Genomic DNA, 26,301 nt, shown 5'->3' on the forward strand with positions numbered 1-26,301 from the left:
AGAATCAGCATGTGGTAGGGGGTTGCGTGTAGAAGTGCAAACTTGCTTAAGAATAGCCAGAAAATTTTCAGGAAACCCTATGAGCTATAGTGACACAGTTGAAAATTAAAACCATTTTTTCTGATTTTTATGAATGTCAAGATCAGTCTTCAACGTATAGAAGGGGACTAGGTACGAATTTTCAACCTTTCTTTAGGTGGTTTCCGTGTCCACACATCTATGATCTATCTAACCGCATTTTTCATCAACACCAAAATGGACCACATCAACGAACCTCAAGATTCAGTTTTGTCCTACCTATTATGATTGGGATTCCCCATGAAAAAAGCATAAGATTTCATCTTAGCCTTCAACTTAGGAGGGCATTTTCCTTGACAAGCAAATGCCACCAAATATATATCTATTAAGCAACTAAACTTTGTATGAGGCACGAAAACTCTGATTCAAAACAATCAACAGAAGCAAAGTTACTTCTGCAATTGACATCAACGGAAATGCTTAGTCCACCAGAAAATTTGCAGCTGTTGCACTTAAAAAGTAAAATTTTCAGTTATATATGGTCTTCCAAAACAACCTAAAACTAGGTCCCAGAGACAAATATTTGATCCAGTTGTAATTTTAAGATAAGAAAGGCAATTAATCTCAGTTATGTGCTCATGATTTCATTGACACAAAGATAATAGGGTATGCAGCTAGACAACCATAAAACTGGCAGACCTCAAACCATGATGCACATCATTAGCAAACGAGCCTCAGATATTCTTATTCAGTAACTTAAGTTCATCAAAAGTTGCCAAGCCCAGCATCATATAAGACTATAGTTGCATTTTATCCTACAACTAAAAAGCTTCCGAACAATTCCTTCATCAAGGTACACATAACAGTAATAAACCTATAGAAAGATCAAACTGGTGGTCAGTTATAATAAATCTATGTTAAGAAAAGAAACTATTCTCAGTTATGTGCTCATGATGTCATCGACACAAAGATATAGAGTATGCAGCTAAACAACCAAAAAACTGGTAAGCTCAAACTGTGATGCACATCATTAGCAAGTGTCCTTCAAAGATATTCTTATTGACTAACTGAAGTTCATCAAGTTTCCAAGCCCAGGATCATATAAGACTCTAGTTGCATTTATTTTAACAACTAAAAATCTTCCAAACAATTCCTTCCTCAAGATAAACATAATACTAGCAAACCTATATCATAAAAATGGTGGTCAGTTATAATAAACCTAAATTAAGAAAGGCCACTATTCTCAGTTATGTGCTCAAACTGTGATGCACATCATTAGCAAGCGAGCTTCAGATATTCTTATTGACTTCGCAAAACCCAAGATCATATAAGACTTTGCAGTTTAACCAACTAAAAAGCTTCCAAACAATTTCTTCTTCAAGATACACACAACACTAATGAACCTATATAAAGAAAGATCAAAATGGTGGTCAGTTATAAGATCCACGTGAAGTCTAAATGGTAAACTTCAAATGAATCAAAAATGGCACTACAAAGCCATGAATCACCAAAGTACTCCTCTCAGGCTTGCCTATTGTTCTTACTCATTTCATTCTCTGACTTAGCTGCTGCTGTCTTTATCACCAGCTACAACAGTACTACCCCCAGAATTTTTTGAAGGTGGCGGCTCAGAACATGCCCTTAGGACAGTCTCATTCTGCAAAAGGGGGGAAAGCATATCCATGATTTCAGTCTTTGACAATTTGAAAATAATCTCAAAATCCATAAAACAAGATGCTTAATTGCAAAACACAATCCGGAGTGCAAAGGCAATATGCACATTGAGGCTCTGTAAATACAGTGGCACATGGAACAAAGCATTTATGTAAACCTATCTTTCTTTTTCTTTTCTGCTTTTAAGGAAATATTCATAGGAGCCACCCAGCATCACGTGCATATAAATGGAAGAAAAATCAACTTAAACAAGCAACTGGTAGAGCTATGAAAGTAAGTATGAACGAATAAAGGTGCATTTTCGATTGAATTAGCTGCCTTGATCCAGGAGAAACTCAATTTGCAACTAAAATACACGTTGACACCAAAATAAATTTTTATTGGATTAGTATTTTGAAAATTCCACCATTGGATTACATGTTATTTATATTCCAATGGAGACATCCAGTAAATAGGGGTTGAGGAGCTTTCTTTTTTCTTCTTCTCAAATATTTTCTTATGCCGTACTTTGTTAAGGAGTTTCATTTTCTTAAAAATGTTCATCTCAGTTTGGACTTCCTTGGGCTGATGGTGCCAACTTCTTGTCAATATGGTTTGGTAGGAATTTGAGAAATATAAAAGATGAAAATATGAAAAGTGACAGGAAATAACTGTTTGGTTGGAAAGGGCACAGATGAAGGAAAGAATATAGTGTGCTCAATATTTTGCTACTTTTTTTTGTCATTGACTCCATAAAAATGGAAGGAGTGCAAAAAGTCTAGTGCCACAACAAGTGGCACAGCTTTTGCCACAACTTGCCCACTATTCAGAACAGTAGAGCTTTCGATCAAGATGTGACCCACCACTCACAACTTGTCACGTAGGCAAGTTGTGCCACTTTTTGTGGCACTAGAATTTTTGAGGGGGGTGGGGCAAATCTGTGATTGGTAACTACTCTGACTTATAAGTTATAACCCCAGGTCATACACATACATTCTGCAGGACCAATACACACTCGGGCAGTGAATTTGAAAGAGAGGGAAGATGCAGAAATTTCAGATTTTTTTTATGGGTAAGAATTTTATTGAAAACCAAGAATACAGACAAGTACACGGGATGTGTACTTAATGGCAAAAGGTCAACTAAAAGAGCAACAATCTAAAAAATCAAGTAAAGAAGAGAAAGAATGGCCACTTAGCGCAGTCATCCAATCATACAAAGTACGTAACAATTTATTTTTAAAATAAAATCACCTAAAGCTCTAACATAGTATGTTCGACTCCTTCAAACATCCCCCTATTCTGTTCTTTCTAGATAATCCACATTATGTACAAAGGAGTCGCAGCCCAAATATCACCATTCTGATGTTTAGCAAAGCTCCCCTTCCAACAAGCCAATGTTATCAACTACCCTTCTAGGCATGACCTAGTACAACCCAAATATGCATAACACTATGGCCACAACACAATGTAGAAGCAAACGATCCACTGATTCCCCATTCTTTTTACACATGTAACACTATTCCACAACAATAATATCTCTTCAATGTAATTGTCTAATGTCAAAATTTTCCTCAAGGCTGGCTTCAAGGTAAAAAAAAGCTACTTTAGCAAGAACTTTGACCCTCCAAATACCTTTCCAAGGGAACGACTTCTCTTTGTTGGTCGCCCCCGAATATTCTCTAGCATTTCTATTGACCTTCATAGAGAAGATATGATAGAGGAAATCTATTAAGTGGTAAGTTCCCGGTCCTAGATATCCCTATTAAAAGAAAAATTCCATTAAAGATGACCAGCTTTCCAACACATATAATCTGCTACAATAGTGTTATGAATATGAAATAATTGTTGCAATCTCTTTAGTTAGATAGTTAGATAGTTAGCTAGTTGGTTGAAATTAGGATGAGTTAGTTAAGATTTGAGCACATGTAGCTCTTTTAACACATGGCTTAATTCATAGAGCACATGTTGAATTAAGTAGCCAATTATCTTGAGGCATGTGGGCCAATGACATTAGAGCTAATTTCCTATAAATACATGATTGTAATTTAACATTAGATATCAATTAAGGAATAAACCAATTTCTTAGTGCATTAGTGTAACTCTCTTGATCTCTCTCTTTCTCTATGGAGGGTAACTACCTCGAATTAAGTCAATTTCCCTACAATTCCCATCAATCCCCCTATAATTCCCATCCAATCCCATTAGGAACCACCGGATTCCTAACATTTGGTATCAAAGCCGTCAATCTTGAGACGGATGAATATGACCGGCAAGAAATCTTGAAAGACTTACGACAAATGGTGAATGAAGTTTCAGAGAAGGTAAAGGCCTTGATAGAATCTCACATGGTTGTTTCAAAGAAAGTCAAGGCCTTGGTTGAATCTAACAAGGCCATGAATGAAGAGCTCAAGATTGCAAGAGGTTCTTGAGATTATGACGGAAGAGGAGCTACAATCTCTTGATTCGACTGACCAAGAATCCACAATACATGAACCTGTTGCTATTGGTGTGAACACAAGTGATCCAATGGTGTTTGATGTTGGCCAAACTCATGCTTAAACAAATGGGGCTGCTCATGTAATCAAGAATGAAGGCATGGACTTAACAGTCATTCATGTTGGTGGCAATTCCATTGTATTTGGACTCTGCTATGGGGGCCACATCTTGCTCATTAGTGGCTGTCACAGAGCCAAGGAATTAGATGCTTCTTTTCTTGGTGGTAGTTGTGGGATAAATGATGGATTCCATAGCCGAGATGATCACAATTTTTATAAGAAATTGAGTTCTCTATTGCTGAAGGTTAAGTTCAATACGACTGCTTTGCGTTATGCTCCTGTGTCATGGGCTGTGATTAATTGCTTTGGAGCTGTTCGTGTAATCAACGATCAAGATGCTTTGGCGTATTGGGTTAGTGGCTGGTTTCCCCTAATGAAGGTGTCATTTTACAACAACACCTTGTGGGCAAGGTGTTTTCAAGGGGAGGGAAATGTTAGGAATATGAAATAATTGTTGTAATCTCTTTAGTAAGCTAGTTGATTGAGATTAGGATGAGTTAGTTAGGATTTGAGCACACGTAGCTCATTTAACACATGGCTTAATTCATAGAGCACATGTTGAATTAAGTAGCCAATTATCTTGAGCCATGTGGGCCAATGACATTAGAGCTAGTTTTCTATAAATACATGATTGTAATTCAACATTAGATATCAATTGAAGAATAAACCAATTTCTTAGTGAATTAGTGCACCTCTCTTTCTCTCTTAATCTCTCTCTTTCTCTATGAAGGGTGATTACCTCGAATTAAGTCAATTTTCCTACAATTCCCATCCAATCCCATTAGGAACCACCAGATTCCTAACAAGTAGCCTCCTTATTTTGAGCAATTCTATATAAAACTGGGAAGGTCTCTTTTAGACCTCCATCCCCACAGCACCCATCATGCGAAAGCAAATACTGAGACCATGACCAGCTTCAATGGAAATGAATTTAAAAAATTTACCCCAACCCCTTTTGATATGCTTCCATAAACAGAAATCATAGGGGCTTCTAATTGCCATTGAGCACTATCCACCCCACCTAGTTCCGTACTTCTTGTCCACCACTTGCCTCCAAAGAGCATCTTTCTCTATGACAAACCTTCACAAATCCTCTTCCAATTAACAAGGTTGTATTTAAAATCATCTCTTAAACCACCCCATAAGAAATCTCTTTGCAACTTTTCAATCCATTTAGCAACAAAAGTTGGGACATGATAGAGCAAAAGAAAAAATCTAGGCAGACTAGAAAGTGTGCTCTTTATTAAAGTGAGCCTACTGCCCCTTGACAAATACATCTTCCACCCAGGTGATTTTCCTTCATATTCTCCAATATTGGGTTCCAAAACTCACAAGATTTGAATCAAGAACCCAGAGGCAAGGCAACCCCAAATATTTCAATGGTACCTTGGACATTTTGCATCCAAGTATTTGAGCCAAAGCTTCCACCTTTGGTACTGTACCAACTGGCACCAATTCAGATTTTCCTAAATTTATTTTTAACTTGTAAACTTCCTCAAAACATAATAGCACACATTTTAAATTGCACAGTTGCTCAGGGACTCAGGGTTTTTATCACGTCAGTAAACAAAATATGAAATACCATAAGCTGACCAGAAGAGCTACTACCCCACTTGGAAATCAGATAAATACTGCCTATCCACTGCTCTATCCAGCAGCTTTCTTAGTGCTTCCATCACTAAATAATAATGGCAACAAAGGATCCCTTGATGTAACTTGGAGCTATTAAAGAACCTGCTAGAACTACCATTCACCATAATTGGAATCTCACTTTAGATATACAATACCGTATCCCCAAACCCACATCAGACCAACAATCAAATAAAAAACTTCCAGTTTACATGGTCATAGGTTTTCTCCCAATCTAGTTTGCATAAGACTTGGCAAACCTAATATCAAATCTACTATCAAGACCATATCCAATTGGCGGATTAAATAAGGTTTTCCCCTCAATGTTGGATTTAGAGAAAATTGAAATAAGGTGGAAACTTGGAAAAATTACACCATATCCAATTTGAACCCCTATATATACATGTGCGCGTGCACACAGACGCATACGGCTTTTTGCTACTAATCCATCGATTAAGTTTATAAATAACCTAAGTTCTCTACAACAACTCCACATCACTGAAATTCTTGGCACAAGCACCCACCTCATTACCACTTTCAAGCACAGAGACATCTAGAATGTATTTATCAACTTAGAGACATGTTTATTTTTTCGTGGGTGGGTCAGAAGTCAGTTCAAATGATAGAAGGAACAAAAATTAAGGATGAAAACACAGAACACAAACCAAAATTTCTGCAACAGTACAAAATATTCAATAACTAGTTTATGAAGTAGTTACATTGTCCAATAAAATCAACAACCGATAACCTTAAATTATCCAACTAAAAATGAATTATTTCTTATGATTAATAGCGATCTCCTATTTAATGTTATGCTTTCGAAAAGTACTTCACCATTTTGTTTTTGACAATCTCACATTGATGTACATAAAGTAGGAAATCAAAGCAAATGCTCTATATTTTCAAAATCAGAATCACAATCTATACCCATTTGGGAAAGTTATAAACTGTGATATAATAAAATGGGAGAGAGATAGAGGGGGGGGGGACCTGCCAAACGCGGAGGAGGCGCTTCTTGGCGTTGGCTTTACGAGTGGTGGTGAGCTTGATTCGCTTCCAGACAAGACCTCCCGAGTCGTGCTTCTTCACTATCTCCATAACTCTCGTCCCCCAGAACGCTCCAGGACCCATCTCTCTCTCTCTCAACTGGGTTTTGGCTGTGTTTATTACACTGCACAAGTCTGGACTATGGAGCTTTTAGTTTACTACTACGAGGTGAAACGACACCGTTTGCATACAAAACCTCCTCCTTTTTTTTTTTTTTTTTTTTTTAAAGAATTGGAGTAGATTTTAATCCGTATTGTTTGGCTGGGAAACCTAAAAAATTATACCTAATTTTTTTTTTTAAAAGTAACAAATTAAACATTATTATAGTTTCAAAAGTAACGAATAAAATTTTGAGTTTTCAATAACAAATTAAACTCTCAATCCATATATTAAGGGTTTATTTGGATATTACTTATTTGCTAAAAACTTATTGCTAAAAATACTGTAGTAAAATAATTTTTAAATGTGTGAATAGTACTGTATGACCTAAATTTTTATCTAGAAATTTACGTTTTGTTGAGTTTGATAGTCTACCTATAAGACTCACTAAAAAAACGTAAAACACATGGATTGAGCAAAACGCCCAATCCAAATGCATGCTAAATTTCAAATACAATGCAATACCACTTAATTGCGTATGGATTAATTTGTTACTTTTTTTTTTAATGAGAATTTGTTACCTTTTCAAACTTTATAGTTTAATTTCTTTAATTTTAAAACTATAGGGTTTAAAATGTAATTTTCCTCTCTTTTTTTTCTTTTTTTTTCTATCTTTTTGAGGATTTTTAGAGTGTAATGTAGAGTTGTGTTCGGTGCAATACGGTTAGTGTTAAGGAAAATTTTCAACCCAAATCGAGACTCCTAGTTTTTCTATCTTGGCAACCAAAACAGACCAATACACCCACAAAACCACATCATACTAACGTGAAAGTCATGGTTCAATGCGGTCGACAAACACTTTAGATATAAGAAAATCCAAGAAAGTGATAGAAACAAAAGTTATTTAAAAAAAAAAAAAACCAAAGTGAATAAATGTCAAAACTCAAAATACCCTTATGATTGAAGGAAAAAAAAAAGAAAAGGAAATCATCGAGACAAACGAGTAAATTAGGCTCAAGAACAAAACAAACATTTTCTCTAAGAAAATGATAATGATAAGAATGAAAAGGCAAACCTGTGAAGCTTATGTGCTGTTTGGATTTTGCCAAAGTGACATAAGGGCTTTAACCAAGTTACATGCACTTGTAAGTGTCATGTTGTGCTTAAACTAATACATGTCAGTCGATTTCAATGCGGTTTGGAGTAGCATTTTTAAACCCCACATGGCCACATCCTCACCAAAAACCAAAATCAATTATAAATAAATAAACTGCACCTACTAGAAAACTTTAGCATTAGCAAGCCTAAGAACTTTTTTTTTTTTTTTTGATGAACCGAAATCTTTATTGACAAACAAAAGGAAAAGAAGGCTAACTAGCAACTACAGCATAAGAAAGTTCAGAATTAATTACATCCATAAAAGGGCTGGGAGCATAACCCTGACCAAAACAACTAGATAAATTTTTCCCAAGGCACCAAGAAGCTAAAGCATGGGCTGTTTTGTTAGATTCTCTAGGACTCCACCTAAAAACAAACTGCTGACCACGAAAAGCCCACAAAAGAGTATCAGCTGTCATGGAAGAAATTCTCCAAGGCATTTCATCAAAGGGGGCTTTGAGAGCATCAATACAAGCTTTGGCATCACTCTCGACCACAACAAACTCAAACCCACGATTAATAGCAACACAAGTCGCCAAATTAATGGCTTCAGCTTCTGCTTGGATAAGGAGGTTGGTTTCCACCTGCTTGGACATGGAAAAAATCAAATCCCCCTTCCAATCTCTCGCCACTATGGCGATAAATGAATGATCTAACCCCACTGCCGCATCGCAATTAATTTTGACAGCTCCTTGCTTAGGCCTAATCCAAGAATAAAAGGATCTAGGCAACACCAAGGGGACATCAGTGAGCACATCACGGTGTTTAGAGAATTTTTTTAGGACTACTTGGAGTTCTTTATTTGGGGAGAATTTAATGTTTTTGTGAATAGTTTGATTTCTAGCAAACCACAATTACTCTAGCACCAAAGCCCCAAATAAAAGGAACCCCTCCTAGTCTGAAGAGCCATAGAAAGGGACTTGGGGGGATAAAAGAAAATTAATAAACTGACCTAGGCAATCAAACTGCATTGCATTTGGTCTACAGCCCCACACATTACCAGCCCACAAAAATCTTGCAGCATGACAGTAAACAAATAGATGCAAGGAAGATTCGGGTGAGACATCACATAGGGGACACTTAGGATCCATGGCTGGAAAGAATCTTGTCAGTTTTTCCTTGGTTGGAAGAATATCCGAAGCAACTCTCCATAGAAACATCTTAAGTCTATCATGAATTTTTGATTTCCAAATTTTAGATTTCACCTGGTCAGACTCATTGGGCTCAGCATGAGCAAGAAGTTCCTTGTATACCGACTTCACAGAAAGTTTGCCGTTATGAGAATTTACCCATAACCATTTGTCCCCCCTTTGACTCACTTTGACCGGAATTTTCTTGATAGCCTTGGCAGATTCATCAGTGAATAATTCATAGAGTTTCGACTCATCCCATCTTGATTTATCTGGTGATAGAATCTGTGACACCACCAAGCAGCTAGATTGCTTATCAGGAGACAAAGGTACCGGTTTAAAGTTAGGAATGTCAGGGACCCAAGGATCTTCCCATGTGAGAATGCTTTCCCCATTGTTGACTTGCTTACAAGCTCCAACCACAAGAATATGCCTAGCAGATTCCATACTTTTCCATGTCCAATAAGCCTTCTTGACTGGATCAGCCTCAAGCCAATTTCTTCTCACTTTGTATTTGGCAATAAGTGCTTGCACACATGGTTTATTTGACTGATTTAAAATCCACCAAGCTATTTTGGAGAGGAGGGCCAAGTTAATATCTGTGAAGTGCCTAAAATCGAGGCCACCCAAATATTTAGGTTGGCAAAGATTGTCCCACGCAAGAGGAGTGAAAAAATGGCTTGAATTCTTTGATAGGCTCTACCAGAATTTCCTAAGAACTTTTTTTTTTTTGATAGGAAACTTTGCATATTTCATTAATCAACTTAGTTCAAAAACGATACATCATGGTGAAGAGATTGCTCAATAAAGCAAGGGTTCTCTTCCAACCAAACAATAAAATCAACAACCCTAGCCGCATGTTTCGCTAGCTGATGCGCTGGTCTATTACATTGTCTTTGAACATGTGAAAATTCCACGCGGCGTAAGAAGCCACTTAAGATCCTAATACCTGATATCACAGCTGCCACAGAAGAAGGGGGTGATGTAGCACCACTTAGTGCATTATACGTTATCAAGGAGTCCCCTTCAATGATACAATCCTGGACCCCAATGTCTCTTGCGAACTGAACGGTTGCTTCCATAGCTTTTACCTCAGCTTCCAAAGGCCCCAAAGGTGCCTTAATCTTCTTACTCAACGCAACTATTACCTGACCCTGGTAGTTCCGAACTAAGACGCCTACACCTGTAGCTTTCTAGGACTTGAAGAGCGCACCATCCACATTAATTTTATATCTGTCTGTTGGTGGGGTTGTCTAAAATGTTGCTTGAGGCGCTGGTGCTGTGGTTGGTCGCTCAGTTACTACATGATACTCCTTGAGGTAGTGAGAAGACCACTGCACTATTTCATCGCCTGACTTCTTTTTACCCCCATTTCGCACCTCATTCCTATTTCCCCATATTGCCCATGCGATTGTTGCTGCCAACACCACTTTGGACTCATCATATTGTCCCTCCATAATCATGTGCCACATTAAATCAAAACACAAGCGTACATCAGCTGTTTTTATATCAAAATGGAACTTTGTGCAACTCCATACCTCCCTTACTCTTTGACAACTCCAGAATAAATGGCCGGATGTCTCCAGTCCTTCATCACACTCACTGCAGTGGTCCTTTTGCAGCACACGTCTTCGTACCAAATTCGTCTTTGTTGGTAAGATATATCAGCATGCCCTCCATATGAAGTGACGGACCTTATGTGGTGCTGGTATCTACCATATTAGTTTCCAAAATTTTTTATTTTGGCTTTCATCAGAGCTAGATCCATAATTGTCAGGTCGCGAGAGCTTCTTGGCTAACTTGTATGCGTTGCAGACAATAAATAATCCGTTTGCACTTTCTGTCCATATTAATCTATCCTCCGGTGGTTGTATACTCAATGGTATACGTTTAATGCACTCTGCCTCATGTGGAAGAAACAGAGCATCAATCACCTATGCTTTCCATTGAGAAGACTCATGTGCAATCAATTCACACACCTTTGTTTCTACACTCAAAAACAGTCTAGGAGAAACAACTTGATAAGTTGATGTCGATGGCAGCCACTTGTCCCCCCATACCCGAATTGATGTCCCCTTGCCTACACTCCATCTACTTCCTTGCTTCACCAAATATTGAGCTACCATGATACTCCTCCGCACATATGATAGATTTGTATCGAGTGAAGCATGTATAAAATCTGTACGAGGGAAATACCATGCCTTAAAAAGCCTATATAATAAGGAATTTTGCATTGTTTGAAGCCGCCATCCTTGCTGGGCAAGAAGTGCAAGATTGAATTGCTTTAATTGATGAAAACCCATTCCACCGTCTGTCTTGGATTCACATAATTTATCCCAACTAATCCAAGCTATCTTCCTCACATTTTGTTTTTGACCCCACCAAAAATTGTGAATCAAGCTAGTCAATTCATCACATAGAGAGTCGGGTATTTTAAAACAATTCATAGTGTACGTTGGTATAGCTTGCGCTACAGCCTTTATCAACACCTCTTTTCCTGCTTTTGACAAGAGTTTCTCCTTCCACCCTGCTAATTTCTTACCAAGCCTTTCTTTAATTTCCTTGAATGAATTCCTTTTATTTCTTCCTACTAGCGATGGTAGTCCCAAGTACTTCTCATGTTGCCGAATGACTTGTGCCCCAAATCTATTTTTGATTTCTTCCTTCACTTCTTCCGAAGTGTTTCTACTGAAACATAAGGACATCTTGGCTCTATTCAACTGCTGCTCGGATGCCTTCTCATAGGCTGCAAGGATTTTTTGTAGAACATTGCACTCATCAATTATGGCCTTGCAAAAGATAATGCTATCATCTACAAAGAAAAGGTGTGAGATTTTGGGTCCACTTCTGCAAATACTTAAACCCTCCATCTCTCCATCATCCACTGCTTTTTTAATTAGGGCCGATAAAGCTTTTGCACACAAGAGAAATAAGTAAGGTGACAAGGGGTCTCCTTGTCGTAGACCCTTTGTAGGAATTATATGTCCGTTTGGTTTTCCATTTATTTTTACAGCATAGGTCACTGATGAAACACATCTCATTATAAGCTTCCTCCATTTTCCTCAAAACCCAATTTAGTCATAATCTTTTCTAGACAATCTCATTCTACTCTATCATATGCCTTACTCATATCTAATTTAAGAGTCATTTCCCCTTTCTTCGCTCCTTTTTTATGATGAATATGATGCATGGACTTAAATGCTACAAAAACATTATCCGTAATCAACCTTCCATGCACAAAAGCACTTTAGGTGTCACTAATAATGGATGGTAGTATTTTCTTAAGCCTATTTGCTATTACTTTGGATGTAATTCTAAAGACTACATTACAAAGACTAATAGGCCTATAATCAGTCACACACTTTGGCTCTTTTATTTTTGGAATAAGAACTATATGGGTTTCATTGAAATTAGGGGGTGAAACCCCATTATTAAGAAAATCAAGAATGGTTTTTATTACCACTTCACAAATATCCAACCAAAAGTGCTGATAAAATAAAGGAGGCATACCATCCGGTCCTTGTGCTTTCAAAGGGTGCATTTGTTTTAGCACCCTCCTTACTTCATTCTTTGTAAATTCCATTGCAAGCTTTTGGTTCATGGCTGGTGTCACCTTTGGTTGAAGAGCTTGCAGCAACTCATTGAACTCACTTGGCTGACTAGTTGTGAAGAGCTCTTTATAGTAGTCCACCACCATCTCTCCCATTTGGTCCTCATCATCATGCCAGTATCCATTCGAATCTAACAACCCCTCCATATGATTTTTCTTGTGTCTAGCAGATGCTTTTGCATGGAAAAATTGAGTATTTTTATCTCCATTTTTGTACCAATCAATCTGTGACCTTTGATACCATATAGCATCCTCTTTCTCATGCCACCCATTTAGCTCCATCCTTGTTGTCTTCATGTCTTAGACATTACTTGGAGATGCTGGTTGTAATTCCAACCATTCCAAGTGTTTTTGGAGTGCAGCTATTTTTTGACCCACATGCCCAAATTCAGTTTTATTCCATGCATCAAGCCTTACACGACAGTTTTCCAAGCATGCTACTAATAGATACTACAAAGTAGAAGTCAGCCCATCCCTCCATGCCTTCAACACTACTTCCTCACACCTTGGGTCCTTTAGCCACATTGATTTGAATCTAAACATTCTTTTCATTCTTTTCCTCCTTACTTTGTTGGTGAATCTAAGCAGCAAAGGCGAATGGTCTGAAGCCGAGGAGGTAAGATGATACAACTTTGCCATTGGTAATCGGTTTATCCATTCAATCGTGGCCAAAGCTCGATCAAGTCTCTCATGGATTTGAGTCCCATCCCTTCTCTGGTACAGCCAAGTAAAACGTGGACCTATAAATCCAATGCCCTTCAATCTGCAATAATCTATTGTCTCCACAAACTCCATCATTTGTTGTCGTTGTCTAGAGCTACCTCCTTCCTTCTCAAACATCCCTGTTAGCTCATTGAAATCTCCAATAGCAAGCCAAGGTAAGGAAGACATGTTACTCAACTGTTTCAATTCTGTCCAAGACTTTGATCTCTTTGCTATATCCGAATTGCCATAAAAACCGGTAAAATGCCACCAACCCAAATCTGCTTCTCCCTCCACAAATGCGTCAATATGTGTTTGTGAGTAAGTTTTGATATCTAACCGAATCCCCTCCTTCCATAATGGTGCTAGACCCCCACTTGCACCATTACTATCCACCAAAAAAAAAAACCATTCTTGAACTCACACTTATCACAGACCATGATCATCCATTCCCGGTTCAACTTTGCCTCCATAAGGAAGACTATTTTGCGATCTTCTTTTTTTACTACCTCTTTCAAGGCATTAACTGTCCGGAGATTCCCAAGCCCCCGACAATTCCAGCTTAAGAGATTCACTGGACCCGGCGGGGCTGCCCCAACCTCCGCCAATCCAAATTCTGAAGCCAATAGCATACTAAAGTCTTTCGTTTCATTCTCCAGTTTCACTCTTTTTTCTTTTTCCTGCATCAGACCTACCTCTGTTTCCTATGTAGAGTTTTTTCTTTTGGGCCCCTCCTTCTACACTACAGTTTCCTCCTTTCCCATTACTGGCCTATTAATTCTGGTCCAAGTTGCTTTGGGCTGAGTCTTTTCATCCTGTGTGGGCCTATTTGAGCCCACTTCTACTCCAGCCGTTTTCTTTTTCATCTCACGTTTCCTACCCTTATTTTCTTTATCGGTTTCCACCCAACCAATATTAAAGTCTGACTGCATGGACTCCCCCTTTTCCATTCGTTGCTGAAATTTTGTAATAACATTTAGATCCTCATAATTATGATCCGTTACAGTTGCCTTGCTTTCCACCCCTTCCATATCCATCGCCTTTCCATCATTGGCCGCATTTATTTCAGTTTAACTTACGTTTGGGCTTTGAATTCCGAGATTTTCGTGTGTAACCGTATCAGGTGTCATTAATGCTTTCGTAAAACAAGCTAATGATTGATTCCCACCTGCTGTCATCGTCTCGCCGGAACCTGCACTGTCTGAAACAACATCGACAGCGAGCTCCTTTGCTATCCTCTTCATCAGTGGAACCTTTTCCTTATCACCCACCTTATTTTGCCCGCCACCCTTCTGTTTCAGTGCTGCACTTTCTTTTTCATACCCTTGAACTTCCACCACGGTCTTCTTCATTGGATTATATTGGCTAGCTCGAAGCCACGGGCCAAATTGTTGGTCGCTTGGTGATAAAGATCCTCAACTCCTCAGCCATAAACTACATTCCTTATCATCATATGTGAGATGGCCACACCAATAACATAGATGAGGCAGCCTTTCATACATAAAAGACACCCATCCTTCCTCATTCTCATCAAATTTAACCCTTTGGCCCCTGCAAAGTGGTTCAGAGACATCAATGGCAACCCGCACTCGCATAAAATTTCCACCCCTCATTTCGGTAAGGTCTTTTGGCATCATGACTTCCCCTAAACTCTCCCCTAAACTATTTAAGGAGTATGGCAAGTTGTGAATCTGAATCCAAAACGATACTCTATTAAACTGAAGGTTCTCAATAGTAGTAGACATATCATACCGCTGGAAAGCCACCAAGTGTCTATCAAACGCCCAAGTTCTCCCATGAGGACCTTTTCCACATCCTTAACCGATTCAAATGCAAAGAGTAGTATATTTTCCCCTAACATTGCTAACTTCGTACGCCATAAAGGCCTAAAAGTTGTCGCCACCACCTCAATATTCACCGAGCGGCGAGTAAAGAATTTTGCAGCTAGAGTATACTTCTGCTCTTTCTTATTCTTTGACAAATCAAACTTGTTATCCTCCTTATTTGATAAAGACAATTTTTTCCAATCCTTTGCTAGTTCCTCCATACCAATCCACTCACTGTATCCCACACCCCACGAAGGAAAAACCCCTAGCCCTCCTAGTGACGTTGTCACTATAGGGAACTCACCTTCCTCCTCAGTTGAGGAGGGTAACCACTATGCTACGGTATGGAGAGTAGGACAACCTTGCTCTAGCCCTACCGAGAACTTGTGAATAAAAGTTGTGGCATGCTGCATATCTTATTGCATAAACTTAGCAAGCCTAAGAACTTGGTTATGTTGCAATGATACAAGTGCAAGTTATCAATATAGTACCAAAGTCCGTTTCAATTTTGCTAAGGAGATGAAATATTGCGGCTCCAGTTTATTGTTTTGAGATTACAACTATAATATAATTAATCAATTGTGTATGTGTGTGTGTGTGTGTATTAACTGAAGACCCATACAATTTCATTAAAAGGTGAAAATTTTTAAGTAGGTAGAAATGTCTCTCAGTCACTAAGAAAGTAGGGTCTCCTGCTTCACTTAGACTGTAGAAGTTTTGTCCCTTCTTCAAAGAAGAGTTTTGTTTGTTAAAATTTTGTCCTCAAAGAGTATCAAGCGTACTCTTTGAGCTAGTAGTAATTTTCATTCATGGGGTGTGGGAAACAGTTCTTATCTTCTCTCCTTTGAAATTAGGAATTCTCATTGAGCATTGCTAGGAGACAATGGAGCAGTTGACAAGGAGCTTGAACAATCTATCATTATCAAAAAAAGTGCGGACTAGTTTCATGCTTCAGTAAGACCATAGGAGGGGTGAGCTCTTGATCGCTACAAAATTCTTTATTACATGCTTTCTCCAAATGGAGGCAGTAGCTCAAACTTTTAGATAACTATGGAGGACAACTAATGGATTCAGAATCAGGAACCAAGGCAACAATATAATGTTGTTCGTGTTTGATAATCTCTCGAATGTGGATAAGATTCTAAAAAGCCAACCTTGGAGTTTTGATTAGCATTTGATCGTCATGCAGAGGTATACAGGAGATACCCCAGTGCAAGAGCTTGAGTTTAAAAAGGTTTCGTTTTGGGTGCAAGTCCATGACATTCATACTAGCTTCCAGACAAGGAAAGTGGCAGAAAGTTTGTGTGATACTGTGGGAGACATTCAAAAATCCAATGGAGCAATGGACGAGGATGGAGGTAGCTTTTTTCATGTAAGGGTGGCAATTGATATTAACCTTCCTTTGTGCAGAGGTAGGGTTATTACTCTACCTAGTGGTGAGAAACAATGGGCCAAGTTCAAATATGAACGACTACCTAGCTTGTGTTATTGGTGTGGTTGTCTGACTCACGATGATAGGCATTGCGATCTATAGGTCCAAAGCAATGGTACCCTAACCTTGGATAAGTAGCAGTTCGGACCTTCATTGAGAGTGTCACCTTACACTTCGGTGGGAAAGGATGTCATTTATGTCCCAGGATACTATGAGAGGAAAGGAGGAAAGGAAAAGACACAGACTAGGGGTGAAGGCGGTGATCAAAACATGGCTCACCAAAATTTAGTCACCATGTCTCCGGTGGAAGCCGAATCAATCATGGAAGAGGAAGGGCAGAATGATAGGTGGACAGAAAAGGCAGTTATGGAATTAAAAGCACAGCAAATTTCGGAGGTTGAAATTGATTTGGTGGAGATTATGAGGGACAATCATTCTTTGCAAAAAAATTAGGAAGCTATTAAGGTTAACGGAAAGAGCATTAACTCAGGTTGCCTTTCTCAATTTGCTGAATTTGATAAGGAAGTTAATTACTCTGGCTCAGCAAAGGCACCGGATAGGAGTTTGAATGGAGAATTGAATGTGGGGAACAACATTAAAGACCCCACCTTGAATGCAGTTACCACCAATTCGTTAGGTTTGCAAAATGACAACATATGATTGGTTTCAACCCTAGCCGCCTCCCATCAAACTAATCACGTGATCACCAATTCATGTGATAAGCTAAACATATCAACGGCTGAGATTTATGTGCAACCAACAAACATTAGTTCATGGAAGAGAATTATGCGCCAAGCCAACCCTACTGGAGCCGCAAACACTTTTGACTTGGAAAAAAAAAGAGAAAAGTGAGCACATGCATGGCGTCCACCTTAGACTTTCCCTGTAAACAAATGCAAGTGTTGGATGACAAAGTTTCATCAGATTCAGTGGTGGAGGCTGCTGTGTAGCCTCGCCGGAAGCCAAGAGTCTCATAATGTGGAATTGTCGCGGGCTTGGGAACCTAGTGACAGATAAGGAGCTTGGTGATTTAACTTGGGCTAAAGATCCCTCCGTTGTGTTCATTGCCGAGACATGGACACATGAAGCAAGACTAAATAAAAAAATAAAACAAAGATTACATTTTGATCATATGTTCTTTGTACCTCAGATTCATCGAGGAGGCGGACTGGTGTTATATTGGAATGAAACAATGAATCTAAAAGTAGAAACATCCTTAAAAAATTAGATTGATTATATTATTGGGAAAGGCAGTGAGGGTGCTTGGAGGTTTACAGGCTTCTATGGTGATTTTAACGAGATCTTGAGAGGAGTGAAGAAGAAAGGTGGTAGTAATTGGGGTCGTGCTCAAATGCAGCTGTTTAGGGATGTAGTTGATGAATGTGGATTCATAGACATGAATGGGCAATCGGTTGCGTCTATGGCTAAAACGTTCCCAATACCTTTTCTGGTGATAGCAGTGGAGGTCATAGCCATAACTAAAGCTCTCCATTTTGCAAATGATCTTGGTTTGCCCTCTATCATGCTAGAAGGAGATTCCAAGATTACTATAGATGCTCTAGCAAGTGAGAACTCATCTTTGATAGAATATGGACACTTGGTTGATGAAACGAGGGAGCTTGCTAAGGGATTTTACGTATTTTGAATTCAGTTATGTATTGAGACAAAAGAATAGTGCAACCCATAATATTGCTAGACATGTTAGTGAGTATTCAACGTGGATGGAGGATGTTCCTCCGCATCTTTTTTCTATAATTCAAGCCAATTCGTTTTATGTTTGAATAAAATTACAGTGTTGTTTGTCAAAAAATAAATAAATAAATAAATAAACTAAACTAAACTAAACCAAACTGAAGACCCATGAATTACATGATTTTTATTATGAACTTATAAAATGAATTTATTTAAAAACAAAAGTCAATAACTAAATGAATGATTATAAAATGATTTTTGAATTTTTGGAAACTTGTAATGAAATGCTTCTCACATGATATAAGTATAAAATTAAATGAATGATAGGTGATTTATGTCTACATTATAAATATAAATTGCATAAAATATTGTGGCTTAAGCTTCAAGAAATTTTCACCATAGCATATTTATATGAAAAAAAAAAAAAAAAAAAAAAAACAAACAAACAAACAAACCAGATGGGGTTGTTGCAAGAAGGTCAAAAGAAAATATGGTTACTGAAGCGCCTTCATAATTTTGAGTGTTAGCTTTGAAGTATTGAAATAATTTATACTCGTGTTGACTTTGAAATAGATTTATTTTAGTTTTGTTTGATTTTGAAGTTTTTGATAATGGACATATATTTAAGTTTCATATTATTATTTAGGGTCATGTTAACGAGTGCTCTTAGAATATTTGTTAACAGTCTATTTTAAGGAAGTTTTGACACAACTTTTATGAGAAATGAAAAAAGCTGTCAAAATATTAATTGCTTTTTTTTCCCCATAATTTTTTTTTAAAATGAATTATTAATCAATGCCCTAAACGTATCCGTTAACATTTCCCTATAATTTATTAGTATTATCCTTTTGTGATATTTTTTCCTTTATGAATGAAATTCAATATTTACATACACACAAGTGTACTTGTTTACGGGTGGGGTCACAAAATATAAGATATTTCCATTCAATAAAATCCTAGTTAGTCAAAAAAATCTACATTAAACTCTCATGATTTATAATATTAGTTTCTCGTGAAAATTACCAAACATTAAGATCTAATTTCTCATAAATTCAAACAACCAAGAGTATAAACTCACATGAATTTAAATTCCCAATAATAGAGAGTCTCACTAATCAAATTTGCATGAAAAGAGATTTGATTTATTTATAGTAAATAGGCTAAATATTGTTTACATTCCTAAAGTCTCATGAATTTCACTTTTCATCCCTAAACTTGAAAAGGTTTTCAATGCACTCTTTTCAATAGTTAAAGGGGGAAATTTTTTTTGGGGGGGGGGGGGGGGAGGGGAATTATACAATTTATGGATTTTTTTTTTGGTAAACTACATATTTGGTCTTTATCTTTTACAATATATTTTAATTTGGTCCCTAACCTTTCAGTATCGTGTCAATTTAGTCTCTATTATTTTATCTTAGATGAAAATTGATGACATGTCAAACGGTCAAAATAAAATTTTAGTGTATTGTCACATAAAACAATAACTAATTTTTTATTTTGGCCATTAGACGCCTCATCAATTTTCATCTAAAAAATAATGGTAAGGACTAAATTGACACGGTACTGAAAAGTTAGGGACCAAATTGATACAATTAAAAGGTTAAGAACCAAATTGAAATATGATGTATAGGATAGAGACCAAATATGTAATTCACCCTTTTTTTAGTTCAAGAACATAAAATGTAACATTTGCAGTATTTAAGGAATGAAAAATGAACATTTTAAAGTTTGGTGACAAAAAAAAAAAAAAAAATCATGTAAATTTTAGAGACAAAATCAATATTTTATCCATAACTATACTAAGACAATTTCCAAGATTGCATTATTTATAGTTCCATTCTCTTATGAAATTTTTTTGCAAGACTCTAGATCAAAGGTACTAATTACATTGTGATTGATGCCCTTGTAAATACTTGATTTGAGATAAGATAGATACCCTCATAAATAAAGTATTTGTGAGGGCAAATTTTCTCCTGGAAATCTGTCACTCTAGTAAGTCATTAGATCTTCCATCGTCTGATGGACTGATAATTTATTTTTGATAACATTTTTGTACATTTGTGGGGACATTATACTCGTACAATCGTACTATTAGATTTCATCAATGGCGGGGCTAAGGCGGCAGGGGAGACGTGAGCATTGCCACCTCAAGCTCAAAAATTTGTATATAATAGTAGTAGTTTATTATATAGAAAGTAGTTTCAATACAAATTTAGAAAAAGTTTTCCTATTTTATGGAGAAAAAAAGACAAAAAAAAAAGAAAAAACTAAATGTCCATCTGAGTAATTCTTAAATCTATACTTTGGGAGCATTTAAGAATTTTCCTATACATACATTTTTTTGTCTTTTCTTAAAGGTCCCAATTAAAACTTACCATTTCTAAATTTCTTTAATTGTCAAGCGTTGCTAGACTTAAAACACTTGGTAAAAGTGTTTCAGAATGTGATAAGATGGAATTTGGTGTTTTAGTGAAATTTCGGGCTTCTTTGACCTTCAGTCAAATTTGGTCAAAATTTGGATAATTTTGTAAATTTAGCTTTGAATTCATAAAATTGATCAATCTAGCATTCAATTGGGACAAATCGATTTAATCATTGTGATTCCCTTGGCTTCCAAATAAAAAAATATAAATTATATATTTGTTTAGGCACAGTTTAAAATATTTACATGTAAATTGAGTGTGGACAAAATATAATATCGACATTCATGATAAGGTGCGTAAATGAGTTGGTGAATTTCACATTGGTTGAACCCAAAAAGATTGGTATCTTGGCCAATTTGTGTGACTTAAGAGCTTCATACAGGAAAACAAACCCCACAATAGGAATTTAAGCTAAAAACTAAGTAAGCTACACTCAATTGAAAAAAAAAAAAACCTTGGTCAATATATGGTTTGATTAGCTTTCTTATCAACCTTGGTCAATAGTTTCATTACGTGGTTTGATTAGTGAGTATGATTCAAGAATTGGACCTAGGTCAGGGCAAGTCAGGTCAACCTAAACCATGAAGAACAACATTAGTTGTTGATGTGGCACAAATGATGTTATGGCTTAGGATCCTATTTTAAGGAGGAAAAAAAAAAACAAAAACAACAACAACAACAACAACTAAATGTCCATCCGAGTAATTCTTAAATCTATACTTAGGGAGTATCTAAGAATTTTCCTATCCATACAATTTTTTGTCTTTTCTTAAAGGTCCCAATTAAAACTTACCGTTTCAAAATTTCTTTAATTGTCAAGCGTTGCTAGGCTTAAAACACTCGGTAAAAGTGTTTTAGAATGTGATAAGATGGAATTTGGTGTTTTAGTGAAATTTCGGGCTTCTTTGACCTTCAATCAAACTTGGTCAAAATTTGGATAATTTTGTAATTTTAGCTTTCAATTCATAAAATTGATCAATCTTGCATTCAATTGGGACAAATCGATTTAATCATTGTGATTCCCTTGGCTTCCAAATAAAAAAAATATAAATTATATATTTGTTTAGGCACAGTTTAAAATATTTACATGTAAATTGAGTGTGGACAAAATATAATATCGACAATCATGAGATAAGGTATGTGAATGAGTTGGCGAATTTCACATTGGTTGAACCCAAAAAGATTGGTATCTTGGCCAATTTGTGTGACTTAAGAGCTTCATACAGGAAAACAAACCCAACAATAGGAATTTAAACGAAAAACTGAGTAAGATACACTCAATTGAAAAAAATATAAAATAAAAAGCCTTGGTCAATATATGGTTTGATTAGCTTTCTCATCAACCTTGGTCAACAATTTCATTAAGTGGTTTGATTAGCGAGTATGATTCAAGAATTGGACCTAGATCAGGTCGGGCTAGGTCAGGTCAGGTCAACCTAAACCATGATGAAAAATATTAGTTGTTGATGTGGCACTAATGATGTCATGGCTTAGGATGCTAGCATGATAAAATTACTGGCGTGATTATTGACGTACCTAGGCATGACATGGTTGATAATGTGACACAAGGCACAACATGAAGAGGCATAGAGTGCTTTGTGCATAAGACACATGTATACTAAAGCTATTATGTGCATGTCACGTGGGAGCTTGTGAGTGAAGTTGTCGGCATGTGGGGAGATCTGGTGGTGCGTGGAAGCGCATACGTGATCGACTCACCAAAACTTATGGAGGCACATGAGGGCACATGGAAGCTCAATTTAGGTGGATTATTGCAATGTCATGTAGATCGGCCTAAGCTCTTTTGAACAATATATTGGGAGGTTCGAAAGAAGACACAAAATGTCAATTTCCAAGGAGGACAATGCTTCAACAATGATGAAACTAGTGTTAGGAGGAGGCATTATGGACAAGGAAAGATTGAAGATGAACCCTAACTATGATACCGTGTTAAAACCTTTTAGAAGTAGTATATAAAATATTAAAGAGAGAAGTGGAAGCAAAAGAGGGAACATATAAATGGACATAGTTCGACATGAAGACATACATCCTCAGGAGAACAACTAAGCAAGTACTTATTTATTGTGACCAATTGTGTATATAACGTACCATAAGGTGAGTATATATATGAGTTTAAGTAACCCCAATTGAACTTATAATATATTTGGGCCCATTACGTATTTAACAAATTAACCCATCTTTAACTTTATCAATAAGTGTAGATAGACAACACATTTCACAATTTTTTTCATAACTATTGATGTGATTGGTTGTAAGTGATGTGTGATAAAAGTAATGTTAATGGTACTATTTGAAATGATATTGCACTAGTCACAATTTTTCATCTTAAATGTCAAGTTAAAAATCTGTAAAATTTATTATTTCTATAAATTTGTTAATTTAATATGTAATTGTACTTATGGTGTAGCTCGTAGTTCTTGTCAAGTGGAGGTTGGATTCAGCTTGATGTTGTTGGGCAGAGGCCTAGAGGGTTAAAGTCAACATCTTGCTAGAGGTAGAGACCAAGTTGGGCCACTATCATCAAATGTAGCTTTTGGAGTAGTGCGTAAGTGTTTAATCCTAACAATTAGTATCAAAGCCAAGTCGCAGATTCAACTCCTTGGTGCGCATGTGCAAATATGAGGGATGGAATTGTTGGGCAGAGGCCTAGTGAGCCAAGTCTCAGTCAACCTGTTGATGTTAAGCTACCATCCTTTAAGGGAATAAAATTGTATCATTAGCTATAACTTTTAGTGGAATGGGTTAATCATGACAGATACATTTGATGATATACAAGTTGAAGAGAAAATTTAAAAAGTTTAAAAAACCAAAAAAGAGTTAAAAGATTAATAGTTAAAAAATTAAAATTTATATTTTCCATTTCAAAATGGAGGAAAAAAAAAAAAAAAAGGTGTCCGTCCTTATCCGTGAAGGTTTGAGAGGATTCAATCCGCCCGACATGTTCCACCATAGGGATTTGGACATGCATGGGCGATGAGCAATGGATGGCCTTTCGTGGGTTTTAAAGAGGCTAAACTAAACTTACCATATTATTTCTGTTCTGCGGTCATTACGCGATCATATCCAGCACCGCCGTTTCAATGCTGTCGCATTCTAATTTGACCTAAACTTACTGTTCAATCTGCGGATCTGGCAGTACTTATCACCATTAAAAAAAAACAAAAAACAATACTGTTTGTTTTTTTCCACTTGTAAGCTGTACAGATTCCTTCATAGTAAAGCAGCTATAATTCAATGGCCACTTGGCGCCCAAACGCAAAAAGCTGGCTAAACAAAGTCACAGACTCCAACATGAATGAATATAGGACTAAAGTGACTAACCAGCCAACCTTCACCGCATATAGGTAGCCGCGTGTCCCTTTGATGCCCCCAGTTGGTAGCTAGCCAAAGTATCATATCATATCATCACTCTCAAGGATCAACTTTTTCTAGCATTCCCAATGCGCATTCTTTTAAAGTATTATATACCGACTTTTCCCCAGCGTTCCAATGATTCACTGTACATGTTGCAACGCTTCCAAGTTCTTAATAGTCACGAGGCCTGTTATAAATAGAGCAATCCCCACACCCCACGATCATATGGATACCTTAGTATTTGTGTGTGAGTTGAGAGAGAAAGAGATCGAGGCTGACAGGGGAAGAGAAAAAGAAAAGAAACACGAGTAAGACCAAGATCTTTAGACGCACGTTGGCGTGGCACCATCAAATCTAAATTAAAGGAGTGATAGTGCCACGCTGTGTGCGTCTAAAATGGCATGCTCTAATTGCAGACGCATACATGTATGAAGGGAAAGCGGATGATGAACATTTATGAAGGAAGCCGGTTGCTGAAGTACCGAGTTAGGCGTCATACATATGTACCAATTAATTAATGTGTTTTCACTTTTCAATGCGCTCAAATTCTCTTATCTCCATTATCTTGCTCCCAGAGTTAATTTGTTATAATCCTTCCTTTTTCTTTTTTTTTGCTAGGTTGTTATTATTTTTAATTTGAATTCATTAGTAAAATTATTTTCTTGACTACTAATAATAGCAAATAATAACTTGTTACTTAAAATTTATTGTAAATTTTATAAATATTATAGACGTAACATTTCTCTATTTTATTTTTTATTTTGATCTAAATATATAATTTGATCATTACAATAGTAATTAATATGCATTATATATATATATATATCATTTTATATTCTATCTCGAAAAAAAAAACATTTTATATTCTAGCATTTAGGTATTTTACTTTGATTGTGTTTGTCTATAAAACTACGTATTTTACTATTTAATGAAAATATCACGTGTTAAGATGCTAATAGAGGGTTTAAATATAAAATATAATATAGTTCTAATTAAAAAATATTAAAATTATAAAGTCTCAAAAGTTTACGTGGCACAATATTATGGCACAATATTATGAAAATGTTAACGTCAAATTGTTTTGGCTGCTTTTAATAACTAAAATTTAAAAAAATGAGTGCTTTTAATATTTGAAATTTCAAGTGAACGCAATTAGTCATTAAAATTTTAAAAATTAGCATTATTAGTTGATCCTTGAAGTTTTAAAAATGAGTTTATTACTCTATTAAACACATGGACAAAAAAAACTAATGAAAGTTAACGAATAAACCAAAAATGCTCGCTAAGGTTTTTTTTTTTTTTAACCTATATGTCTAATGGAAGGATCAATATAGCACTCACTCATTTGAAACTTAACTACTAAACGTTATTTTGGCCTTCCTTTTTGTATTGCTTTCATGTCTCTTTTTTATTTTATTGTTACCTAGTTTAGTTTGGTATGTTCTAATTGTTTGGCCCAGTTTAAGTCGCACTAATTAATGTTTGATTCTCCAAAAAATAAAAAAGTCGCACTAATGTTTGATTCTCCAAGAAAGAAACAAAAAAATCGCAGTAAATGTTTTAGCAAAATCCATACTGGCAGATAGCTCATCCATCATCTTCATTAGATGTGAAAACTATTTTGCCCAATTGCTGACAGCTGTGGGATTTGAACCCACGCCCTTTCGGACCAGAGCCTAAATCTGGCGCCTTAGACCACTCGGCCAAACTGTCACATGAGCTCCGTTCATTTGATAATTTTATAAATCAATTAGTTCATAAATTTATTGTCCTCCCATTAGAATTCGTATGCCAGTGAGAAACCTCTGGTTGGGCTGGGCAAGAAAGTAATGGGCCTTAGTCTGTACCAATTATTAATTTTGTCTTGACAATTGACATGGGCAACTTTGCTTATTAAAAAGCCTGGTGCATTCCAGCAAGTAACCTTTTCGGCTTGACTAATTTTACATA

At 36.6% G+C, this 26,301-nt stretch overlaps 1 protein-coding gene and 1 non-coding gene across 2 annotated transcripts; both read right to left on the bottom strand.

Moving 5' to 3' along the window:
- Positions 1-1,293: 1,293 nt before the first annotated feature.
- LOC111994507 (uncharacterized) lies at positions 1,294-7,050 on the bottom strand. Its single transcript, XM_024026397.2, has 2 exons — positions 6,848-7,050; positions 1,294-1,675 (listed from the first exon to the last, which is right to left on the bottom strand). The coding sequence occupies exons 1-2, from the start codon at positions 6,986-6,988 to the stop codon at positions 1,580-1,582; spliced, it is 237 nt and encodes a 78-aa protein (XP_023882165.1). The 5' UTR covers positions 6,989-7,050; the 3' UTR covers positions 1,294-1,579.
- An 18,934-nt stretch (positions 7,051-25,984) lies between these two features.
- TRNAL-UAG (transfer RNA leucine (anticodon UAG)) lies at positions 25,985-26,064 on the bottom strand. Its single transcript has one exon. It is a non-coding gene; the product is annotated as a tRNA-Leu (tRNA).
- Between the last annotated feature and the right edge of the window lie 237 nt (positions 26,065-26,301).

This window comes from Quercus suber, unplaced genomic scaffold (assembly GCF_002906115.3).
Source record: "Quercus suber isolate HL8 unplaced genomic scaffold, Cork oak 2.0 scaffold_536, whole genome shotgun sequence".
Taxonomy (NCBI): Eukaryota; Viridiplantae; Streptophyta; class Magnoliopsida; order Fagales; family Fagaceae; genus Quercus; species Quercus suber.

What these genes read in the sequence shown, in the direction of transcription:
- LOC111994507 (XM_024026397.2), bottom strand. Translation starts at nt 6,988, where the DNA reads ATGGGTCCTGGAGCGTTCTGGGGGACGAGAGTTATGGAGATAGTGAAG. An exon ending in GCCTCCTCCGCGTTTGGCAG is followed by an intron (nt 1,676 to 6,847) that starts GTCCCCCCCCCC and finishes CCCCTTTTGCAG; the next exon opens with AATGAGACTGTCCTAAGGGC.